This window comes from Durio zibethinus, chromosome 3, assembly GCF_047325235.1.
Source record: "Durio zibethinus cultivar Kanyao isolate XHJ-2024 chromosome 3, ASM4732523v1, whole genome shotgun sequence".
Lineage (NCBI taxonomy): Eukaryota > Viridiplantae > Streptophyta > Magnoliopsida > Malvales > Malvaceae > Durio > Durio zibethinus.
Genome location: NC_143164.1, coordinates 34,632,128 through 34,653,297, shown reverse-complemented (window position 1 = coordinate 34,653,297; position 21,170 = coordinate 34,632,128). Strand labels below are relative to the sequence as shown.

Genomic DNA, 21,170 nt, shown 5'->3' with positions numbered 1-21,170 from the left:
AAATCAAGAACTCCAAACTTATTGGATTTAGAGATCCGAAAAATTTAAATTATTCTCGTATATTCATTTATGAGACAACTAAAGATTTCTTAAAAATATATATTTAGTAACTTTTGATAGTTTTTTAAAATGAATATCAAAAAGGTTTTGAAAATTTTTGAAAATAAATATTCAAAAAGATTTAAAAAATCTTAGATATACATTTTAAAAAAGTTTCAAAATTTTTTTGAATATTCATTTTCGATAAACATGACATTAAAAAGTGAAAAGAAAAGAAAAAAGAAATGATACGAATGGAAAAGGGTAAAATAAGAGATGGAATGTAATTAATAGAAATAAAAAATAAATTTTAAAATTGAGATGTATATAAAAATATGGTATATATATAATGTGGTGCATTTAAAATTCCCCCTAAATACAGAACAAGACCTGCCGAAATAAATAAATAAAAAGACCGAAAACCCCAGCTTTACAAAACCGGGCGAACAAATTTGCAGTTAGCGCGTGGTTCTATTCCTTTCTTTCCTCAAGATTTATGTCAATTGTTCATCTTTGCGGTTACATTCCATCAATGAAAATCTAAGTCGGTTAATGAGTGACACTATCACGATGCCGTTCAAGTTAGTGGTATTCGTTTTAGGATTCCTGGTGTGCTCCACGACACGTTCTCATGGAGAATCCTCTACCTGTTTGACGGTTTACAAAGAAGGCGGTGCACCTGCGGTGTTCCAATCTCCAAAATGCCCTCGTTGGAAGCTTCCGAGTTACGACTCCGGTAAACGCGCCGCCACCTCCAGGACGGCACGTTGCCAATCGGCCATGCTCCAGGGTCGAAGAAAGCACATGGAAGATCGCACTCTCTGCATGCTCGATCTTCACATTCCCTTTCCAAGTATCTCTCTATCTTCCTCTCTGTTTCTATTTGTGTGGCGTTATGTTTTTTAGGGTTTTACAATGTGTTTATAAAGAAATTGTTTTTACTAGTGATGCAGTAGAGTTTAACTAAAGAACATGATAAATTTATGTTACAATTTAATAACAGTTTTTATGTTAGGATTTGAGAATGAGAATTAATTGTCTTCTAGGGTTTTTTGTTGAATGAATTTGCTTTTAGTGGTTATTTTATTAAAAAACTTCATCACTTTGGGGAAAAAAATCCTAGATAGGGATTTAATTTTTTTAAGGTTAAAGTTATGAAGTTTTGTCTGTTAATTAAATGCCTAGTTCGATTCTAATGACTGGAATCTATGTAGTGATGATATTAACTTAACTCAAATATGGGTGGATTGTAAAAGTGGAGAGATATTTTGCTAAACTAGACTATTAACTTCAAAGTTTACTACTGACTTAGTGTTCTTATAGAGGCAATTTTGTTCCAGAAGGATCTTATTAAATGATTAATGATTCTGTATTTTTCCTGATTTTTTTGATGGTTGAAGAAGTTTGTATATATCAAAGATTTAATAACTTGTCTTAAGTCTCATGCTATAGTGGTTTAATATATAAATTTTTCTATATTGGGGCAGGCAAAATGGGGGTTAGGCAAGTTACAGTTGGAGTTGTTGCAGTTTTTGATGGTCATAATGGTGCTGAAGCTAGTGATATGGCTTCAAAACTTTTACTGGAGTATTTTGCTTTGCATACATATTTCCTTTTGGATGCAACTTTTTCTGTTGTATTGAAGAAACCCTCAGGTAGGTTGCCAAATGTGGGAGAACGGGATATTGTTTTCCAAGTGCTTAACCGGGACGAAGAACTTGGAGGGCATGAATTGAACTCTGAAAGGTGCTTTCATAAGTACACTCAGGACATGTTTATGTTTCTGTTCCTTGTTTTAGAAAAATGGATATAGCTGTTGGTTGCTGTTGGTGATATCTAATCCCAAGTATAAATGCTTGCACAGATTTAAGTTCCTTGTCCCAGAAAATCTTGATGATTCTTTTCACTTGGACATATTGAAGGAAGCTTTGTTAAGGGCAATCCATGACATAGATGCAAAATTTTCCAAGGTATCTTCAATTGGTTTTCTCTTTCACTTCTTCAGATCTATGTGCATTAAACTTTCTTTTATATTGATGTGATTTCAATCTGTGAAGGAAGCATCTAGAAATAACCTTGGTTCGGGTTCAACAGCTACAGTTATACTGATAGCAGATGGTCAAATTTTAGTTGCCAACATTGGAGATTCCAAAGCCATTCTGTGTTCTGAAAAATTTCATTCTCCTACTGAGGCTAAAGGTAAGATGAATCTTTGGTTGGCACTTGAATTGACCTAAAATTTCCCTGGACTCAAATATATTCTCCATAGCATGATTAGAAGATATTTTTCCCAACTCCTTCCCTTAAAAAAGTTACTCATAGAGTGTTGTCTATCAAATCATGTCATTGCATGTCAGAGTGTAGAGTATTACTGTTAATTTTTTTTTTTTTCTAAATCCACAAGAAAATGGTGAAGTTTATTCATCTCGTGTAGCTTGCATATTGCAGCAACTTTGTTACAATTGTACAAGGAGCAGAGGCGCAATGGTGCTGCTTCACCTTTAAGAAATTCTAACTTTAAACTGGCTGCATCCAGTGGATTAGTGTATTATGTTGTCAAGGAACTAACTAGAGATCATCACCCTGATCGAGATGATGAAAGGTCTCGAGTAGAAGCGGCTGGTGGCTATGTTGTTGATTGGGGTGGTGTGCCACGTGTGAATGGTCAGCTAGCGATTTCCCGTGCTATTGGTGATGTATTATATAAAAGGTGGTGTTCTAAATTGGAAGAGTCAAATTCTACTGAGAGTTCATGTAGCTTTTCTCCATTTATCTTCTATTTGACAATAACCTCCAGAAAATTTTGAGATTGTGATTAGCATAGTGTAATTCAGCTTAAATTTGCTTAAAATAAAACTAAAATTGCTGGTTAAAGTCTGTTGACATCTTGGTAAATTTTTTTGAAGGGAGAGAGTTATTTTCTTAAGTCGGTGCATGGCTCCATGTTAATAAAAATGTTTTTATTATGCATATATAGGTTTCTTAGAAGGTTTTCTTTCTTTTTAAATATAGAATGGTTTGCTTTATTTTTAAAAAATCTATTAAAATTCACATATTACTAAGAAATGGGAAATATCCTCATTTGAAGTACACAAAGATTAATCTTTTGGTATCTATTATTTAGATAGCAATAACATTTTCTAAGTTATGCATGTCTGTGCTTTCTGCTTTACTTTTACATTATGTTTGTTTTTCCAATCAACAATTTTCATCTTATTATATTTTAAAACTCTCTTTATCTTAAAAAATTTTATTAAAAATTATTCTGTGCATGTTTCTCCAGTTACGGTGTTATTGCTGCACCGGAGGTGACAGATTGGCAATCTCTGACTGCTAATGATAGTTATCTGGTGGTTGGCTCTGATGGCGTATTTGAAAAGTTGAGCTTGCAGGATGTTTGTGATTTACTTTGGGAAGTAAAGAATCATGCGACTATTGGATCAAGACTATCTTCTTCATGCTCACTTTCACTGGCTGATTGCTTAGTGAATACTGCCTTCAAGAGGGGCAGCATGGACAATATGGCAGCTGTTGTGGTTCCATTGGGATCTGCTTATCTTTCTCAAAGCTTGTTGACTGAAAGTTGTGGAAGAAAAGGGGACAAGGAATTCCCAGCTAATGGACTACAAAAGTTCATTTTTGAACGATCAGGTAAGTGTCTCTTGCTAGACTTTCTTGTGAATGATTTTTGAATGGAATGGGCACTGACTGAATTCATTGGTAATTAGAAGAAATTGTCATAAGGAAGTTTAATGAATTTGATCTTCACTACCTGGTTCAGGAGAGAACTCATTTGTTTTAAATATATGCTCTTTTTAAGCTTTATGCGTGCACATATCAGTTTATATTCAGCTTTAGGCGTGCACAAATCAGTTTATATTCAGAGCCATGTAGCTAGCATGTTTGTTTTAAGCAGCCATCTTGATTGGTGGAGAGAATTCCATTGCAACACTATCATCTTTCCTTGCATTTGTTGTTTACTACATCCTTCTCAAGGTGCATGCTTATTGATGTTCTGAGTCTTCTTTAGGTAAGCTCTCATTGCATCAGTGTAACATGGGCATGCTCCTATTTAAGTGCATTTGTCGTGTATCTTTTCTGTTCTCTTGAAAATCTTGTTTATATGCTATATTATATTGTTTGACAGCTTTAACTTTTTGGTTTGAACTGTAGTTTGATGATACATCTTAGTTATTTCTATTTATTTATTTAAGATGTTTGCTGCTGTGATGAATAATTATTTTCTAATTAATAGGCTTGTTTCCTTTTGCCATCATGACCAGGTAATGGTATTAGTCCTGACCTACTGCTGTTGGAACATACTCATCCAATCACAACCAAGTTTAACAGGTTATTGGTAAGGCTGAGAAACTAATGTGTTTCATATGGAGATAAATTTCTTGTTTTTTTTGGTTCCCGTTCTCAGAGAGATATCTAGGGAGTGTTTAAGTTTTAGAGATATTATCAGTTTAAAAGATTCAGTTCTACTTTATACCCCCTCCAGTTTTATGGCATTTTAAAAGTGAAAAGATGTGAAGATCCTTATCTACTGTTAAATATGGAGTTGGGAAATTGCAAGGCATTTCTCTTTTTTTTTTGGTGTCTATGGGCTCTGAAATTTGAATTCACTCTCCATGGTGGCATGAACTGGGGCTGTTCCATTTTAAAGGAAATATATTATCTGAGAAGAAAAGAAAACTATATAGCAACTTGGGAAACTCTACTTTGATCTAAGCATGCATTCTCATTTTTGTGGTGCTTCTTTCCCACTCTTCTGAGTGAATTCCTGCTCTTATTTTCTTGTTGGGTTTGAAAGGAAGAACATTTTTATTTTATGAGAATCTCAAATTGTGCCCAATTATAGGTTAGGGTCTCCCTGTTTTCCCAGTCAAAGTCTAATTATTATGGCGCTGACTGTAATGTTCCTTTGCTTTGTTCCAATATTAGTCTTCTACAAGTTGTTTGGAGCTTAAACAAATTCTCATTCAGTTGTCATTATTATCCTGTTAGACTTTAAGTTGTATTATCCCTGTGTGGCACTAAGGAAATTTGACTTTCTAGTCATTGAAGGTGATTGAGATAATAGAAACACTATTGTAGGAGCTTGCACCCTAGTGTGGGAAATTTTTGCTTGTATGATTTTGTTTGTCTTTTGCCACACAGGTTCAAGGAAAACATGGCAGTTATGGCTGTTTTTATTTATCTGAGAAGCTTGATGATGATGTGAATGATACAATTCAAAGTTTTCAAACTCAAAACGCAGATCAGGAAGATTATGTGCATGACTTACCCCAGGCTTTACCTAATGCCTTTGAACAACCCTGTGGTATGTAAAGTTCTCTCTCTTCTTTTTAGCTGGCAGGTTGCATGGTTTGTACTTTGATCTATTATGATTTTCCTGTTTGATTCATTTTGGTAGGAACTGAAGCATATTGACTTCCTTAAAGTTCCTGACATTAATGGTGCAATATTGCAATATATTTTCTTTAAACAATCTGTTAGGTGGACCTTTAAATGTGTACAATGATTGGAGTTTTTGCTTAAACTTTGGGATGACTGTTGATGGAGCTAAAGATCAATGTGTAAACCCAGAGGGCTTCGCTAGTTTCCTTGGTTTGCTTGAATCCATACCCTTCCATGATACTAGTTCAAGTTATGGGACAGAGGAGTATCCAATGCCAGACTCGAGGTTTATTCTTTTCTTTCCTTAATGCTTTCCTCACCCTTTTGCATTAGCTTGGTGATCTTCCATGGCATTGATCCTCCATCATAGAGTTTAAATGCATCAATCATGCCCAAAATCTTAATAATGTTGGATCACCTCCTCGGCAGTGATCTTTGGACAAAATTGCCCCTAATTCATGTAAATATATGTAAAATAAAATAAATAGATATTTATATGTTTATATTCATATATACGAGCATATATATCGTTATTTATTTATTTTTATTCACATGTGATATGGGTTAACATCAAATTAGAGACACTTCTATCATTAAAAAAAGACATGGACTATTTTTTTTTTTTTGGATAATATTTTGATTCTACTATTTTGTTCCTAACAAGGTGATAGACAATCACCATTGACAGGATCACTAGACTCTTCATCTGTGAGGACAATGTATACCAAATGTTCCTTAAAATTTCTTGGAGTACAGAAGTGGAGGAAATTAGAATATCACTTTTTGGCATATTGCTCGAAGGACCTTTTGATTTTTACCTCAAATCCCCTAGAAATCATAGTTCGTTCTCTTTAATCCAAACAATAGAGATAAAGTTTTAACTTATGTGTAATTTTGTATGTTTAAAACGATTGTGTTTTCTCCAATAAGAAAACAAAGGGTTTAAAAAAAACAGAAAAGTGGTGGTTCTTTATTGTCATTTCACCATTATGACACTTATACTTTTCTTTTATCAGGTATATACTAAAGAAAAGATTTGGTCGTGGTTCTTATGGTGAGGTTTGGTTGTCGTTTAGTTGGAATTGCCATCAAGGCAGTAATGCTTCAAGCTGGAGTGAAGAAAACAAGAATACCAATTTTGATGATAGTCACTTTGACACCTATAACAGTAGTTCATGTAGTAACACATCTAGTCATGATAGTCATGTTGGTTCTCCTGATGGCAACTTGTTTATTCTGAAACGCATAATGGTAAGCCATTCTGAAGGTTTCTATGTTGAACTCATCTTATGCAATGCCATTATCTTCGCTTAATGAGTGGTTTCTATCTTGTTTATGACTGTTTGGTCTGGATGCATCTTATGCCATCATCTTCCCTATCACAGGTGGAGAGAGGGGCTTCTGTTTACTTAAGTGGTCTACGGGAGAAGTACTTTGGTGAAGTCTTCTTAAATGCCTCTAGAAATCTTGGAAGTTTTCCATCGGCTGAAGTATCGGAACCTTTCTTGGAGGCATCACAATCTGGTTTCGATGACACATTAGATATAAATTTAGAACTAGGAATCACTTTGAGTTCTGAAAATATAAATCTGAACAAGTTTGGATGGCACAGAACTGCCTCTGAAGAAGGTTTGAACCATATTGCAAGATATGTAGAGTCATTTGAATCACGATCTAATGAAATATGGCTTGTATTTCATTATGAGGGCATGTCACTATCAAAGCTTATGTATACTGTGGAAGAAGCAGAACGTAATGCAACTGAAGAAAAGGTTGAGGAAGTAAAACAAGTTCAGATATTGCGTCCATCAAAATGGTGGCATTGGTTGAAGACAACAGAAGAAGGACAAGAGGAAATGCGCAATCTTATTCGACAGTTGGTACATCTTACAGATTTCAGATTTAAGTTGCTGTCATGATTTTGTTGATAATCCACCTGCATAAAAGTGTTATCATTCATTCAAAATCCTCCCAAAAAATTTCCTAAAAATGAATTAATGTTAAGGGATAAAGGAATACTCATTTTAACCTCCCTTCTTTTCACTTACATTTTCAAAAGATTTATTCCATTCTTTTCCCTATTTTTTATTCTTTTCTAGCTCTCATCTTTCTGTTTCTTTTTCTTTTCTTTAAACAAATGGATGGTAAGTTTCTTTCTCTCCTTTATTTGTCACAAATTTGAAGTTATATGATACTAGAAATCTTCAACTCATTTTAAACACTGTTGTTTATAAACAGTACTTGTAATTCAAGTTTTAATAAAACTTGTTTCAAATCTCAACTTGGTAACAAATCGTGGCTTATATTTGTTTCCTTCTAGAAGTTTCTCATGTACCAAATGTGTCCTCCCTACACTATATTATATTTACTTTTGTGATCTTGTTTTAACTGCTGTCTTGATGTATGCTTTCTCTTTTCATTTGCTCAGTTGGTAGCACTGAAGTCCTGTCATGATCGCAATATTACCCACAGGGATATCAAACCTGGTGAGGATGGCAACGCCTTGTTTACAATGTTATTTAACTTGTATTATATTTTTAAAAATAAAAACTTGGGATATTTGTGAAGATATATATTGACTGCCTTCACTAGGTCCAAGCTTCATTGTTTGGTCCCATTGGCTTAGATGATCATATTTGGGTAATCCTTGTTATACATTCAGCTCTTGGATTTCCTGTTGACACATGCTACATAAGTAAAAGTTCTACCTTACATTTGGTGCATTGTTTTTAATAGTCCATCATGTTAGGTCGACCATTATTATTTATGCTTTTGCTGTAGGGTTAGGAGTATGGTTCTATGATGTGTGCTGACTGTTAAGGGGGTTGGAATGAGAGCTGTGCATGTGAATGTCATTGCTCTAGATAAATAGACTGCCAGCCTGGCAGATTAGGGGTGGTAGGGATTTGATAACATATAGGAGTACTATATAATTTTACTTAATTGTTCTTTTCTGTTACTGTTTTGTATCAATTCAACTATGATTTGTTGGATTCATCAACTTGATAATTGGCATATTGGAAGCACGATGAGTCCATCCTTCTTGAAAGGTTGTATCAACAATAAGTAAAAGAATTTTGCTTAATTAACCTAAATATCTTATCAGCTTTTGTGGATGCTATGATTTTATGTTAATAAACTAGCATATGGCATCATGTGCTTAATACTTTCCACTATTTGTTTCTCTTTGGAAGCATATTAATTCTGGGCTCATAGTTAAAATGCTGTCACAAAACTTTTAGGAATTGCCTCGTCAAACATTCTATATCCATATCTGCTGATCATTGGAATAAAATGATATATAATGATCCGTTTGTTTCTTTAGCTTTCCTATCTATTTTTAGAAAATTATTCTATGAATTTGTGCTAATTGGTATATTTTCATATTTCTTATTGGAAGAGAACATGGTTATATGCTTTGAGGACCAGAAGACTGGAAGATGCTTGAGAGGAATTCCAAGTGGAGATAAGAATTTTACCACTAAAATGTATTGTTCTTCATATCTTATTAACACTGTTTTAAATGTTTAATTTGGTTCTCTTTTTGAAGTTGGTATGCATGTTTTACTCTGTTACTCATTGTATTGTGTATGAATGGTTGAAGCATATCTTTGTAGTTCTCCAAGGTGTCACTTTTTAGGCTTACGGTGTGTTTGATGCATGTAGTAAGTGGTTGATCTATATTAGAACAAGACGAAAGCGCTTTCCCGATTTCTTTTATTTCATGAAGACTTTTATCTTCACGAGACCTTCTGCCTGACCTTGCGTGCTCAAAATGTATTGAGCAATAACTTATTGCTTTCATATTGTTGTTAATGTGCATTATGCTGCAATTTTCAGTTGCACTGTACATGTCTTTCAAATTTTGTGTTACTGTCCTTATGGTCCCAAGTGCTCTCTTCCCTGAGATATGTTCCCCACTCAAGTTCTAGTGCTTTGCATGTCAATCAACGAATGAAACTTATAAGCCAGGTTTGATTCCTTTGTTTGTGTGCGAATGTCTTTTGGCTTGCATGCACCTATCTTTTGAGCAGTATAAGCACACTTTTTCCAACATATAATAGCATATGATTCTCAAAAGACAATGCTTCCAATGAAGATCCTAATTCATTGCTCTTTGTTATGCAATTTCAAATTTAGCAATTTAGGACTTCAGGATACAAGTTAATAGGAAAAAATGGTTTTATAACTTGGTTAGCATTTGCAGTTGTCGCAAAGTTTATGTTGCATTGTGTAGTGTGTGGTTAGTTCTTGTGCTTTAAAAACCATCGAGTTACTAAATTTATTAATGCTTTTTATTCACCAATTATTAGGCACATCATTGACTTTGGAAGTGCAATAGATGGGTTCACAATGAAGCATTTATATGGATCAGCTGGACCATCTAGGTGGTGTTTCTGTTTAAGATGTTTTTTGTTTTTCCTTATCCATGATTTGGTTCACTAGGGAAAACTTTTGACAGATATCTACTTGTCTTTACAGATCCGAGCAAACTCATGATTATAGCCCACCTGAAGCTCTTCTTAATGCTAGTTGGTATCAGGGGCCAACAAGCACTACTTTGAAGTACGTCAAGATCCCTTTTCCTTATTTGTTATATCCAAAGTTCTTCTTCCACACTGAAATCATTCTCAAAATTCTTGATCAATGTTCTGTAACTTTTGTTTATTGGACTAGTAGAGTGCTTTTGGAAATGATTTTGACAGATATGATATGTGGAGCGTGGGTGTTGTGATCTTAGAGATGATTTTGGGGTCACCAAATGTATTTCAGATAAGTGCTGTAACGCGTACTTTTCTAGATCATCATCTTCAGGGTTGGAATGAAGGCTTGAAGGAGCTTGCTTATAAGTAAGTTTCAACTCCATTTCTTCCCTTAGAAAATGATTAGAAATGACCATCCTTTAATATTCTGCATCTCTTACAAGCTTCCTTTCACATGTTGTAAATTTATTGTGAGAGCTTTTCTCTCTTTACGATACATGGATAAGCCAATTAATTTACTAGCCTTGTCTTTAATGCGTACAATCATGAATGTCATGTTGGCTTATTTGCATCTCTTCTGTAGGATGAATTTGAAGGGATATTAACTATTTTCTAATTTCTGTATCCCCTTTTTTTCTTTGTTGAATGACGTTAAGAAGAATCAATTTTCAGTTTTTAGTCCTTTTATCTTTTTCTGTAATTATATTTGTCCAGTAAAAAGAAAAAGAAATATAATGGCCAAGTTATTTTGGACATAAGCTTGTTATATGGGCCACAATGTAATATTAGTGTAAGAAATTAGTTTATTTAAAAAGGTTTATGAAATTATGCTGTGATTTAAGCTTCTCTCCTGTTTAAGCTCCAATTGGATGGTTAAAGCTTAGTTGTAGCTGTGTGTGTGATGAAGTGAGGGCTATAGACCCATGAAAGGTGGCAAACTCTTGGGCTTTGGGAGTTTAATACTGGCTATGTTGGTGCCTTAGAGGAATTCTGAAGATATGGGTTTGATGTGATGATGTATAGACAAGTTTTGAGCTGGAACTTTTGAAAGAAACAAACAAAAAGATTGAAGAAATTTCAGTTTCCTGAGGCTGCCTACACCATACTGTCTAAAACATTCTGCTCTTTGTTGTTGCATTTTTCTTGTCCTTTACTTTTTATACTACTTTAATGGTTTTCTGTTGACCAGTTAATTTAGAGTTCTCTCTGGAGGTTGGAGAGAGGGTAGAATGAGCTATTCTCCTGTGTTTCTGGCTTTCTGCAAACTTGTGTAGCCGAGGCTCTAATTATGTAACTAAATTGTTTATTTGAAACAGCCAAGAAGTTTTATGCTGAAAGATATCAATCTATATTTTTATGTTTGTGAGTGAATACATCAAGCAAGAGAGTATGTTCTACTTGGAAGAAATGGTGTCTAGTATCCTTATAATTCCTGGAGTCGTGGTTTCAGGCTTAGATCATTCATGGAATTGTGCATCCTAGTCACTGGGAGTTCCTCCAAACATCATCGTGAAACGAACCAAGTAAGTTTCAATCCTCGTTGCTAAATATGTTCCATATTTATACTATTGCAAGAACATGTTAGTAATATTGCAGAGTATTAAATTTATTTATTTTTTGTCTTCAATTCCCATTCCCTCCGTTATTTGAAGTTGGCATAACACTTTTGGCCCTCAAACTATGCAAAAGTGTCATTGTGGCCCTTCATCTCCTATTTGGGGCAATTTGCCTCTTATTCTTTTATTTTTGGTCAATTTGACAACATTTTAACTGGAAAGAGGATGGAGCCCTTAAGAGTACCATGTAGGACGCTGCATGTACTGCCTGCCAGCAAAATTGCCACATGGCATGATGAGTCAGCAATAAAATTTGACTAACTGATGATGTGACACCCAATGCTGTAAAAAAATCTTCTTCAAAATTTAAAGACACTGAAAGCTGTAAACTTTGACTAACATTAAATTTTTCAAAGAATGACCATCACTTCATTAGAGAGAAGATCGAAGAAGGGATACTAATATGATTTATACTCCAACAGGACTTCAAACTGCAGATATTCTTACACAGGCTCTTCCAAGAAAAACTTTTGTAGTCTTGATCAGCAAGCTGGGGATGATTGACATCTATGCCCCAGCTTGATGGGGAGTGTGGAATTTCGTGACTAGTCATCTCTTTATCAAGACTTAGAAGACTAAGACTTATCTACATAATTTTTTTATTAGATAAATTAGTTGTAATCTTAGAATAATTAGATAAGTTATTTTAATCTCATATTAAGGTTTAATTCTGTAAAGATGTTAAGCTAGTAGTTATCTTAGATTAGGATTTAATCCTGTAAAGATGATAAGGTACAGCTTATCACCAACACCAACGCTTGAATATATACCATGTACTTAACATTATAAATTCAAGCCTTCATTCACTCAAATCATCTGTTCTTTCATCCTAAAATTTATTATATTTCCTTTTTGTCATCTTACCAGCAATTAAACCATTTCTTGGTAGAATCCCTCTTGGTCTGGTTTGATGTTTTCACTATAGGTCATGAATTGAATTGCGATAATAGAATTAGATATTGTTGATATGTGTAAGCTGGTAAATATGAATGTGTGATGCATGTATTTAGGATCAAAATGGTTTCATGTGATAGAATAATAAAAAGCATTAAAGCGATAGTTCGCCAGATTACTAGGTAAGTTTGTAATGCATTATAAGTTAGTCTGTCACTCTGCAGAAAATTAATCCAAATATCGAATATTTTATACCATCTAATAGTGGCTCAGATTGTGTACTGAACAAAAAAATTGTTGAGTAATGAATCATCCTGAATTATGTTTCACTTTTTTACATGCGCAATGCTACTTCAGTTGGTATACCACCCTTTTATTTCTTCTGAAGACAGTTAACAAAGGTGATCAAATTTTAAGTCAATAGATGAGATGACAACGCATGTTAGAAAGGATGGTGCTTTGTGGATGCCTTTGTTTGTTATCCTTAATTGTGAAATTGATTTCCTGTGTTTAGTATTTAACCACATCATGTGGTATAGGGTGGCATGTCACCTGCCTCCTGGAAATGCTCTGAGGAGTTTTTCTCACGTCAAGTAAGGAGCAGAGACCCTATTAAGCTTGGGTAGGTTCTTGATTTCTGTAATATATGATTATCTGATTTTGTTATGTTCCTTAGTATTACCTCCCACTTGTTATATTTTTGTTTCAAAATTATCTGCAGATTTCAAAATGTTTGGGTTTTGCGGTTAGTGCGCGACCTGTTACTCTGGGACCCTGTAAGTGTCCAGATTTACAAGTTCAGTGGAAAATTATTGATGCATTTGCTTTTTAAAATTTAATGAGAGAGTACATTAATATAAAATGAATAAAGTTTAATTTGTAACCTCTCTTGTGCAATGACAATGCTTCCATTCAGGTACGCTTTTAGTGGGACTTTGTGAATGTGTTTTTCTCTTGCTGTTTAGCAAAAACTTCATGGTAAACTGTAGATCATCTGTTTTTTCTTAGTAGAATCCGTAGGTTCAAGTGGCTTTTAAAGAGAAAATCCCTACATAAAATTTTCAATGTTCTTTGAATCAGTTAAGAGCAAAAGAAATAGTTTTTAGTATGCTATTTTTGTTTGTTGGCTTGAGAATAGCATGAAGTTTCAATTCTTTTGTTAAAGAAAAAACATGATAAAAGTAATTCTTAAAATTTATAAAAAAATATTCTCGAAAACAATAATTTGTGTAAATGCATATAATTTCTTTTTTGACATTCTTATGCAATCATTTTAAATTATATACGGTAGCTTAAGATTATTTTTAGCCATTAAAGGTACTAGTTGAGTGGTGATTTCAACCTTCTTTAGAGAAATAAGGTCTTTCTATAGTGAGGATAGTTTCTGAGCATCAAATGCTTTTATATATCTTCCTTGAACTGGTAGGGTGTTTAATGGTCTAGATGACAAATGAGTGTGTCAATGCATCTTCTTATAAAATGGCAAGTTCTAGAGCAATATATCCTTTTACTTGTTTTTCACTAACTACTAGTTTATGGACAAATGATTTTTGTATGCAATTGATTGTATGTATGATGTTTTTGGGCTTGAAATGCATTTTGTGTTTTGTAGGATGATCGATTAAGTGTTGATGATGCTTTGAGGCATCCTTATTTCCAACCTCACAAAAGTTAATAGAAGTAGACAAGGTCAATCATTTCTCTCAAACTTAAAGACTGTTCTTGGAAAGTATATTTGTCACTATCGTCAAGAAATGCAGTTATTTATGTTTACTTCAGATTGACCTGGTTGTTACTTAAAACAGGAAGGCCAAGAAAGTTGAAAGTTGATTTTATGAAGATAACAGTGATGAAATACATTGAGAATGGATGGAAGGTGAATTCATCCTGAAATTTTTAGTTGCCAGGTTCCTTGCAATACAGAATGCCAAGTACCAGTGTCATTAAATCAAGGTGATCCAATGTCATGCTAAAGTGATGACTGCAAGGTATGCTGATTATCTTGTGAAAAAATATCCTTGGGTAAATTATTGTTGTGAGATACCGGTGATCTCTCAGATTTAGCCTAGTAGTAGAGGGGTTATCTTAGTATGAGGTGTAGACTTATCATGTTTAGGGTATGCTCTTCTATATAGGCATTTTGAACTAAGTCGGTGGCTGTCTTTAACCTCATGTGCAATTACTTAAGGTTTGCTCTTAAGAGATTCCTCATCATAAAATATATATTTACTAACACCAGTTATCCAAATTGTTCTCCAATTGTCCATAGTTTGCACATATTGTCGATGGTTATGATCAGAGAAGCAGGGAAGGCATGTTTTGTGTATGTTTTGCCTTTTTTTATAGTTTTTAAGAGTCAGGTATAATTGTTGTAAAAAGGGGTAATTTTTTGTTAATGGCTTTGATAATTGTATTTTTCAAATAAAAAAATTGAAGGTCATATGATAATAGGTGGCTAGCAGACATCGAATATTCAACTTTAGGTGCTATAGGATAGTATTATTTTACGGCTACTCAGAAAGGCAGATTGCTTTTTAATACTATATATTTTGACACTATCCTCTCTAACGCCATAACTTTTGGAAAATGCCATGACATTATTGAGTTTAATTGGTTTAACCCTTTGTGTATGTAGCCCAAGGCACGGCTCTTTCTAGAGACTGGTGACTCCGCTATGTGCCGTCCACATCACGCCCACACGCGGGTTGGGGGTCTTGAGTTTCAGCTTTTGATAAAAGCTTCTTCACTTTAGCCTCGAGGGAAAGTGTGGTATCAACACGCTTTATGATGTAGTAATGCTCGTCACTTTTGTTTCTCATGAAAACATCTAGCTACATGTATATTTGTTTGTTTGTTTCTTTGTCCTGATGGAAGATATCGTCTACATTTTGTTTGTTCTTAGCTGTATGGAAAATATTTGGACTCGTGAATTTTGTTTGTTCTTAGCTATATTGACTGATTACAAGAGTAAGTAGGCATTGAAAATTTTTCATTATCAAAATTCTTACAGGATATATTAGAACATGGGTTCTACGTTGCACACATTTGCTAGTATACATGGTAATAACGCAATTCAAAATTTCTCCCCCACCCTTCTCTTTTTTTTTTTTTTTTTTTATAAGTTGTGATTTCGTTTTTTTTTTTAATTTTTAGCCAAGGAAAAAGGTACAAAAAATAGATTTATGGCTCATGGCAGTTTACACGGCTGTGTAGTTCCAACATTTCTTGATGGTTTGGGTCTACAGAGAGAGCAGCTCGACAATCTCGAAGGGCACCCAACACATCACCAACATGCTCATGGAAGGCAGCCCGTAGGTGTAGAAGGTGAAGATCTGGTTTAAATGCAATAGCCCTAGATAGTTCGTCAATGGCTTCCTTCTCCTTGTAGCTATCCATTAACACTGTTCAACACATGCAACATAGATTTTTAGGATCAGCTAAATGAAGATTTGCTGCAGTATATTAACGATAAAAAAAAAAACCCTAACCTGCAGCTCGATATCGGTAAGGATAGACCCGGAGTGGATCCAATCGAGTGACCATATCCAGATCAGCCTTTATGAGATCACGGTCACAGTACTCAGACCTCTTCTCGTAAGCAGATGCATTATTTTTTGCCTTTTCAATCAGTTTAGTCATTTCCTCATAAGCTGCAGCCTTATCGTTTCTGAGAAAATGGACACGCGCAAGGCCTTGATGGGCTCTCGTGTGTTGGATTTTAAGGGCATTAATGTAGCAATCAGCTGCTGAGTCCAATTCCCCGCAATCAACAAACACACTTCCAAGATTGTTAAGAGCCTGCAAAATGGAGCTCAAAACCAGGATTAGACATCGCTGATGTGTTTTTGCATGAATGAAATTCAAACAGCCCAAGTACGGAGGACAATTGACCATTTACAAATCACAGCAGTTCATAGCAACAACTATATGTTTTTTGGTAGTGATGCAACTACATGATAGGGCACAAACAAAGATTTTTTTTGCTTCATGGAAAAATATTTATGAACTTATGAAAGTATAGCCGCACACTCTGGAAGAAACTGTAGTGACATAGAGAAGATTTTGAACGAACAAGGTAGGGCAATGGACACCTCACCTGACCTTTTCGCAGATTATCTGAAGGGCATTTCAAGGCATTTTCAAGCAGTGAAATAACTGTTGAAGAACATGATAGATCGAGACTAGAGTCAGCCAATGCATAAGCTTTAAGGAAGAAGGCCTCGAAGGATCTTTTAATTTTAATAGACTCTTCTGCTTTTTGAAGCCCTTCTTCACAGTGACCAGTATCATATAAGATCCATCCCTCATAAACCAGGCGCTCATGTTCACTGGATGCATGTTGACAAGCTAATTCTAAACTTCGCATGGCCGCATCAGGACAATTCAACCTGATCAAGTCAACCCACATAATTCTTACAAGTCACATAAGCATGATCTGACAGCAACCCAAACTTAATTTTGGGGATAGATGGTGAAAACAAAGCAAAAGAGGATGGTGGGGGTGGAGAGTGGTGACTTCGCAATGGAGAGAAAACAATGGATGATTGAGAAAAGGAGGAAAAGCATACATGGTTGAGGGGTAGATGAGGGATGATAATATATGCTGTAAAAGAGAGACGAGAGCCAGACCCTTATGTCTTTTTTTTCATTCGGCCAATGACCCTTATGTCAATGCATCTCTTCTGAAATCAGTTAGCATGGAGTAAAGACTACAGGGTTCAGACATAGATAGGATAAGCACTTATTACACACATTTAAGTGAATTAAAAACCATAAGGCTTGGTTTCAAATGCTTAAAAGAGAAAAAAGCTGCAGGTTGACCCATTTAAAATTAAAAAAACTTATGTCCAAGGCCCATAATAGTTTGTAAGTCTGCCATACCTGAGGAGAAGTAATGATTGTCTGAAATATAAAACTCCATTTGGCCCACCAGATTCAAGCATCTGGTAGATTACAGAGAGAGATCCAATATCGTCAACAGAAGACCACCTATTATACAACTGCATCCAACAATCTGCGGTTGTCCAATTGTCAACATGCTCACGTACAAGTGTACGGAGCAGGGATGCTGCCACCCGTCCCTCAAACATTCTGTAATCAGGTGAAAGTGTTAGAATTGCCTGAACATCACAAATTGCTGCTTTGTAATCCTCAATGGCCAAATAAAGACAAAATCGGAGTTCCAAGCATTCTAATGCAAGTTTAAACCCAAGTACCCGGTTGATCTCAGCCAGAGCAGCTTGAACATTCTGTTTCATCATTAGGGAAGCAGCCCGATACATGTAGGGGTAGGTAAGAGTTGGGTCCAGTTCAGTTGCTTTCTCAAGGTCTTCCCACCTCTTATCACCTTCACAGTACAATGACCTTTCCTGATACATCCATCCCAGTGGGTTAACAGTCGAGATGACAGAGCTGAGCTTCTCATAAGACCAAAGTTTATGACCCTTAATGTAACCCAGTCTAGCCAAACCTGAAATAGAGTAAACATGACCTAAACTTACAGCTGCCTCAAAAAGGCTTTTAGCCTCATCATACTCTTTCCTCAGAAACCTTACACATCCCAACTGATGAAAAGCTAACATTCTCTGCCTGTCAGTTTCAGCAGATTCAATTAATTGTTCTAGGAAACAAACATTTTTATCAGATCGAGGATCAAGGTTCATAGCTACTTCACTTAATAAACAATACAGTGAAAATGAGGCCTGTCCAAGTATGACTGATTTCTGTTGCTTATTGGCATGGCTAAATATTTCCACCACCCGTTCATCATTCAAACAATCAGGCAGTGCATGTAGAAAAACCTGCAAGCATGATGCAGCAAGAACAGGGGAATTCTCATCAATGGCATATTCGATGATCTCCACAGCATCATCTTTGGTACAAACCAAAGATGCAAGTTTCCTATCACAAGCATCTTTGAGTCTTTCACAACAAAACTTGTTTGCAAAAACTAATATTTCCAACAAAAGATCAGGAGGGACTTCACTCAAACTGCCTGTCATGCTAAAGTCACTGATTGTCCTCATACCCAATGGGGAGATATTATTTTCAGATAAATCTATGTCCTCACATAGTGATTCAGTGAAGTACCCATTAAGCATGGCATGAAATGGGGCTGAAAGAGAAGCAATTTTCTGCCTATCACAAACTATTTTCTCATCTCCAATCTTAAAGTTCACGTTCTTGAGGCTCTTGTCCCCATTCATCATAAAAGTCTCCTGGGAACTGCCATTCACCTCAATTGGAAGCTGAGAAACAACATCTATTGGCCCAAACTCTTGTGCACATTTATTGCAATTTGCAAGCAAGTCAGCAATAAGTTCTTCCCCTTGCTTCTCATACTTTAACCATGCCCCAAATACAATCCTCTCATGGACAGTGCCAGCCTTCTGCCAAGCAGAACGAAGGCTTCTCCGCATCAATTTGGTTTCCCCAAGGCCCCTAAAGATCTGAAATTGTAATAAATAAAGATTCGACCTCTCTTGCAGAGAACATGACTCTAGTTCTTCATGAATTTGGGCTAAAACCTCTACATAATCAATAGGTTTAAAGAATGGCAATATTGGTGGCTCAGGAACCTTGACAAATGATTCTCTACAACAATTATACCAAAACAATCTCAATTTAAAAAAAAAACAAAAAAAGAGCAGAAACACAGAAAATGAAAGGAAAAACTTACATGGATGAAGAGGTGGTGTGGGAAGAAGAGAATTTGGTAAGCTTCCCTCTTTCAACTTGGAGCCAAGACTGAGGATTGATTGCATTGAGCTGTGATTCTTTACATGAATCAGAGGGAAAGAAAGTCCTCATTGGGCATAACAGATTAAACAAGTCCCAGATCTCCAAAATAACCAAATAGGGACTTCTCTCTCTTTGCTTCCCAAACTCAAAAACACAACAACAAAAAGTTTTGGAGAAAAAAAAAAGATAAAAGGGAGAAACACACACAAAAGAGGCAGAACAGTTCCCTCCTTATCAATAATCACACTAGTCCTATTCAGCTAAGAGACCATTCCTACCTCACCAAGCAACAAAACTTCAATTATATAAATTTAATACAAGCAAACAAAATATCAGAAACAAACAATCATTCACTATATTTTGGATATGGGTATCTCTTAACAAGCTGGTACAGCCTAGAATTTACACCAACAAATTAGGAAAAAAAAAGGGATCTTTTCACTGTAAAAAAAATAAAGTTACTAGCTGATCCTATTCCAAAAAAAAAAAAATCAATTTTTAAAAAAGAAAATAATTAAAAAAACCAATAAAATGAGAAACTACCAATTACCCACCAACAGTTAACCAAAGATCTTTACCTCTAAGGCAATCAAACCCACATTGTAGCCTTTTACAATAAAGCCAAAATGCCTTAATAAACACACTCTTATGAGAGAGACTGATAGAGAAAGAAGGAGAGAAAGTTGGATTTTGAGTTTTGAAATTTTGAAGAAAAGCTTATCTGAGGTTTTGAAGAAGGCAGTGGGGGAGATCAAAGTTTGAAGGGGGGATCCACAAGGGAAAAAAGTGGCTGAGTTCCGACTTTCTATGCTTTTTGTAACGGTTCTTTTGTTTGGTAAAGGGGAAATTTTTTTTTTTTTTTGTCTTTTTCTTTTGTCACTCACTTTCCTTCGGTTGGAGACCAGAAAGATTGCAGCTACCATTCGTTGGAAGTACAACAAATAAAGGATAAAATAAATCTAAACAAAAATATAGTTATGAAAAAGGAGATCTTCCTGTACATATTACTCATATCAGAAGAAAAAAATTTTTGATTTTTTTTTTTTGCAAGACCCACTAATATTTGGGTCCACAACAGCCATTGGCGAATTGTGTTAAAAGAATTCGTTTTTATGTACTGTAATTTTTTAATTTCATAAATTATGTTATTTATTATATATTTATTTTATTTGTGAGAAATAAATGTATTTAAATGTTGGATAAAATAACATTGGAACAAAATTAGTATAATTTTTTTTAAAGAAATACAGTGATCGAATCATGATTTGATGTCCAGTAGACCCACATGCTCAGCAAGCTTTTAGAGTAGAAGGGGTGTGAGTGGGTTACATTCAATAGTTCCTCTGCCTCGTCCTTGGCTTGGAACTGGTATTATTTTATATTTAATAAATATTTAATTTTTTAATTTTATATTTAAATTAAATAATTTATTTATTATTAATTAATTTTAAATTAAATATTTAATATAATATTAAAGTATAAATTTTTTTTTATTTTTTCGAATATTTGGCCTGATAATTTTTTTTATTTTTGCCATAATAATTATTTCACATATAATAAATATTTAATTTTTTATAATTTTTTATTTAAATTTAAAATTTTTATTTATTATTAATTAATTTTAAATTAAATATTTAATACTAGATTTAAAAAAGAAAAAACGCAGAAACATACGAGAGAATAAGTGGTGGCGGTGTTCCGCCTTTCAATTCCTGGGGGGAAATGCCATGTGAAATAACCAAAGTGTCCTCACAAATGCTGAAAGCCTGGACAGGAGCCAACTCATTTTGGTCAGCCATATGTCCCCCAAGCCAGCCTACCATCCCATTAACCAGATACAAGAATAGAGTTTTTTTTTTTTTTTTTTTTTTTAAAAAATTTATTTAGTAGTAATTGATTAAAGGTTTAATTGTAAAATTATTTTGATAAGATTAAAATAATAATAATATTTCATTATTGTAACAACAAAATTAAATATTTATAATAATAAAAA

At 34.6% G+C, this 21,170-nt stretch overlaps 2 protein-coding genes across 21 annotated transcripts; one reads left to right on the top strand and one right to left on the bottom strand.

The window, feature by feature from the left end:
• The first annotated feature begins 479 nt into the window (after positions 1-479).
• LOC111283351 (kinase superfamily protein) lies at positions 480-15,892 on the top strand. 20 transcript variants are annotated; one of them, XM_089758620.1, is made up of 24 exons: positions 480-892; positions 1,527-1,785; positions 1,904-2,009; positions 2,097-2,238; positions 2,488-2,749; positions 3,323-3,690; positions 4,323-4,396; positions 5,203-5,365; positions 5,542-5,728; positions 6,459-6,693; positions 6,828-7,322; positions 7,871-7,928; positions 8,843-8,930; positions 9,756-9,830; positions 9,925-10,008; positions 10,149-10,292; positions 11,243-11,449; positions 12,976-13,058; positions 13,158-13,212; positions 14,049-14,125; positions 14,242-14,424; positions 15,072-15,228; positions 15,447-15,496; positions 15,590-15,892. In XM_089758620.1, the coding sequence occupies exons 1-17, from the start codon at positions 592-594 to the stop codon at positions 11,259-11,261; spliced, it is 3,060 nt and encodes a 1,019-aa protein (XP_089614746.1). In that variant the 5' UTR covers positions 480-591; the 3' UTR covers positions 11,262-11,449; positions 12,976-13,058; positions 13,158-13,212; positions 14,049-14,125; positions 14,242-14,424; positions 15,072-15,228; positions 15,447-15,496; positions 15,590-15,892. The 20 variants fall into 20 exon arrangements, with proteins under 20 accessions (XP_089614746.1, XP_022727551.1, XP_089614751.1 ...); XM_022871816.2 differs by having other exon boundaries at positions 11,377-11,449; positions 15,590-15,727; XM_089758625.1 differs by having other exon boundaries at positions 10,123-10,292; positions 11,377-11,449; positions 15,590-15,727.
• On the bottom strand, positions 15,409-19,384 carry LOC111283352 (ETO1-like protein 1). The gene is made up of 5 exons (XM_022871828.2): positions 19,116-19,384; positions 17,318-19,030; positions 16,533-16,824; positions 15,925-16,234; positions 15,409-15,837 (listed from the first exon to the last, which is right to left on the bottom strand). The coding sequence occupies exons 1-5, from the start codon at positions 19,244-19,246 to the stop codon at positions 15,617-15,619; spliced, it is 2,667 nt and encodes an 888-aa protein (XP_022727563.1). The 5' UTR covers positions 19,247-19,384; the 3' UTR covers positions 15,409-15,616.
• Between the last annotated feature and the right edge of the window lie 1,786 nt (positions 19,385-21,170).

Excerpts from the sequence above, each read along its gene's own strand:
- LOC111283351 (XM_089758616.1), top strand. The coding sequence starts at position 592 with ATGAGTGACACTATCACGATGCCGTTCAAGTTAGTGGTATTCGTTTTA. Across the intron at positions 7,323-7,870 it reads GCAATCTTATTCGACAGTTG|TTGGTAGCACTGAAGTCCTG; the intron begins GTACATCTTACA and ends TCATTTGCTCAG. Across the intron at positions 13,059-13,157 it reads AGAGACCCTATTAAGCTTGG|ATTTCAAAATGTTTGGGTTT; the intron begins GTAGGTTCTTGA and ends AATTATCTGCAG.
- LOC111283352 (XM_022871828.2), bottom strand. The coding sequence starts at position 19,246 with ATGAGGACTTTCTTTCCCTCTGATTCATGTAAAGAATCACAGCTCAAT. Across the intron at positions 16,235-16,532 it reads ATAATCTGCGAAAAGGTCAG|GCTCTTAACAATCTTGGAAG; the intron begins GTGAGGTGTCCA and ends TCCATTTTGCAG. Across the intron at positions 15,838-15,924 it reads TTACCGATATCGAGCTGCAG|TGTTAATGGATAGCTACAAG; the intron begins GTTAGGGTTTTT and ends TGTGTTGAACAG.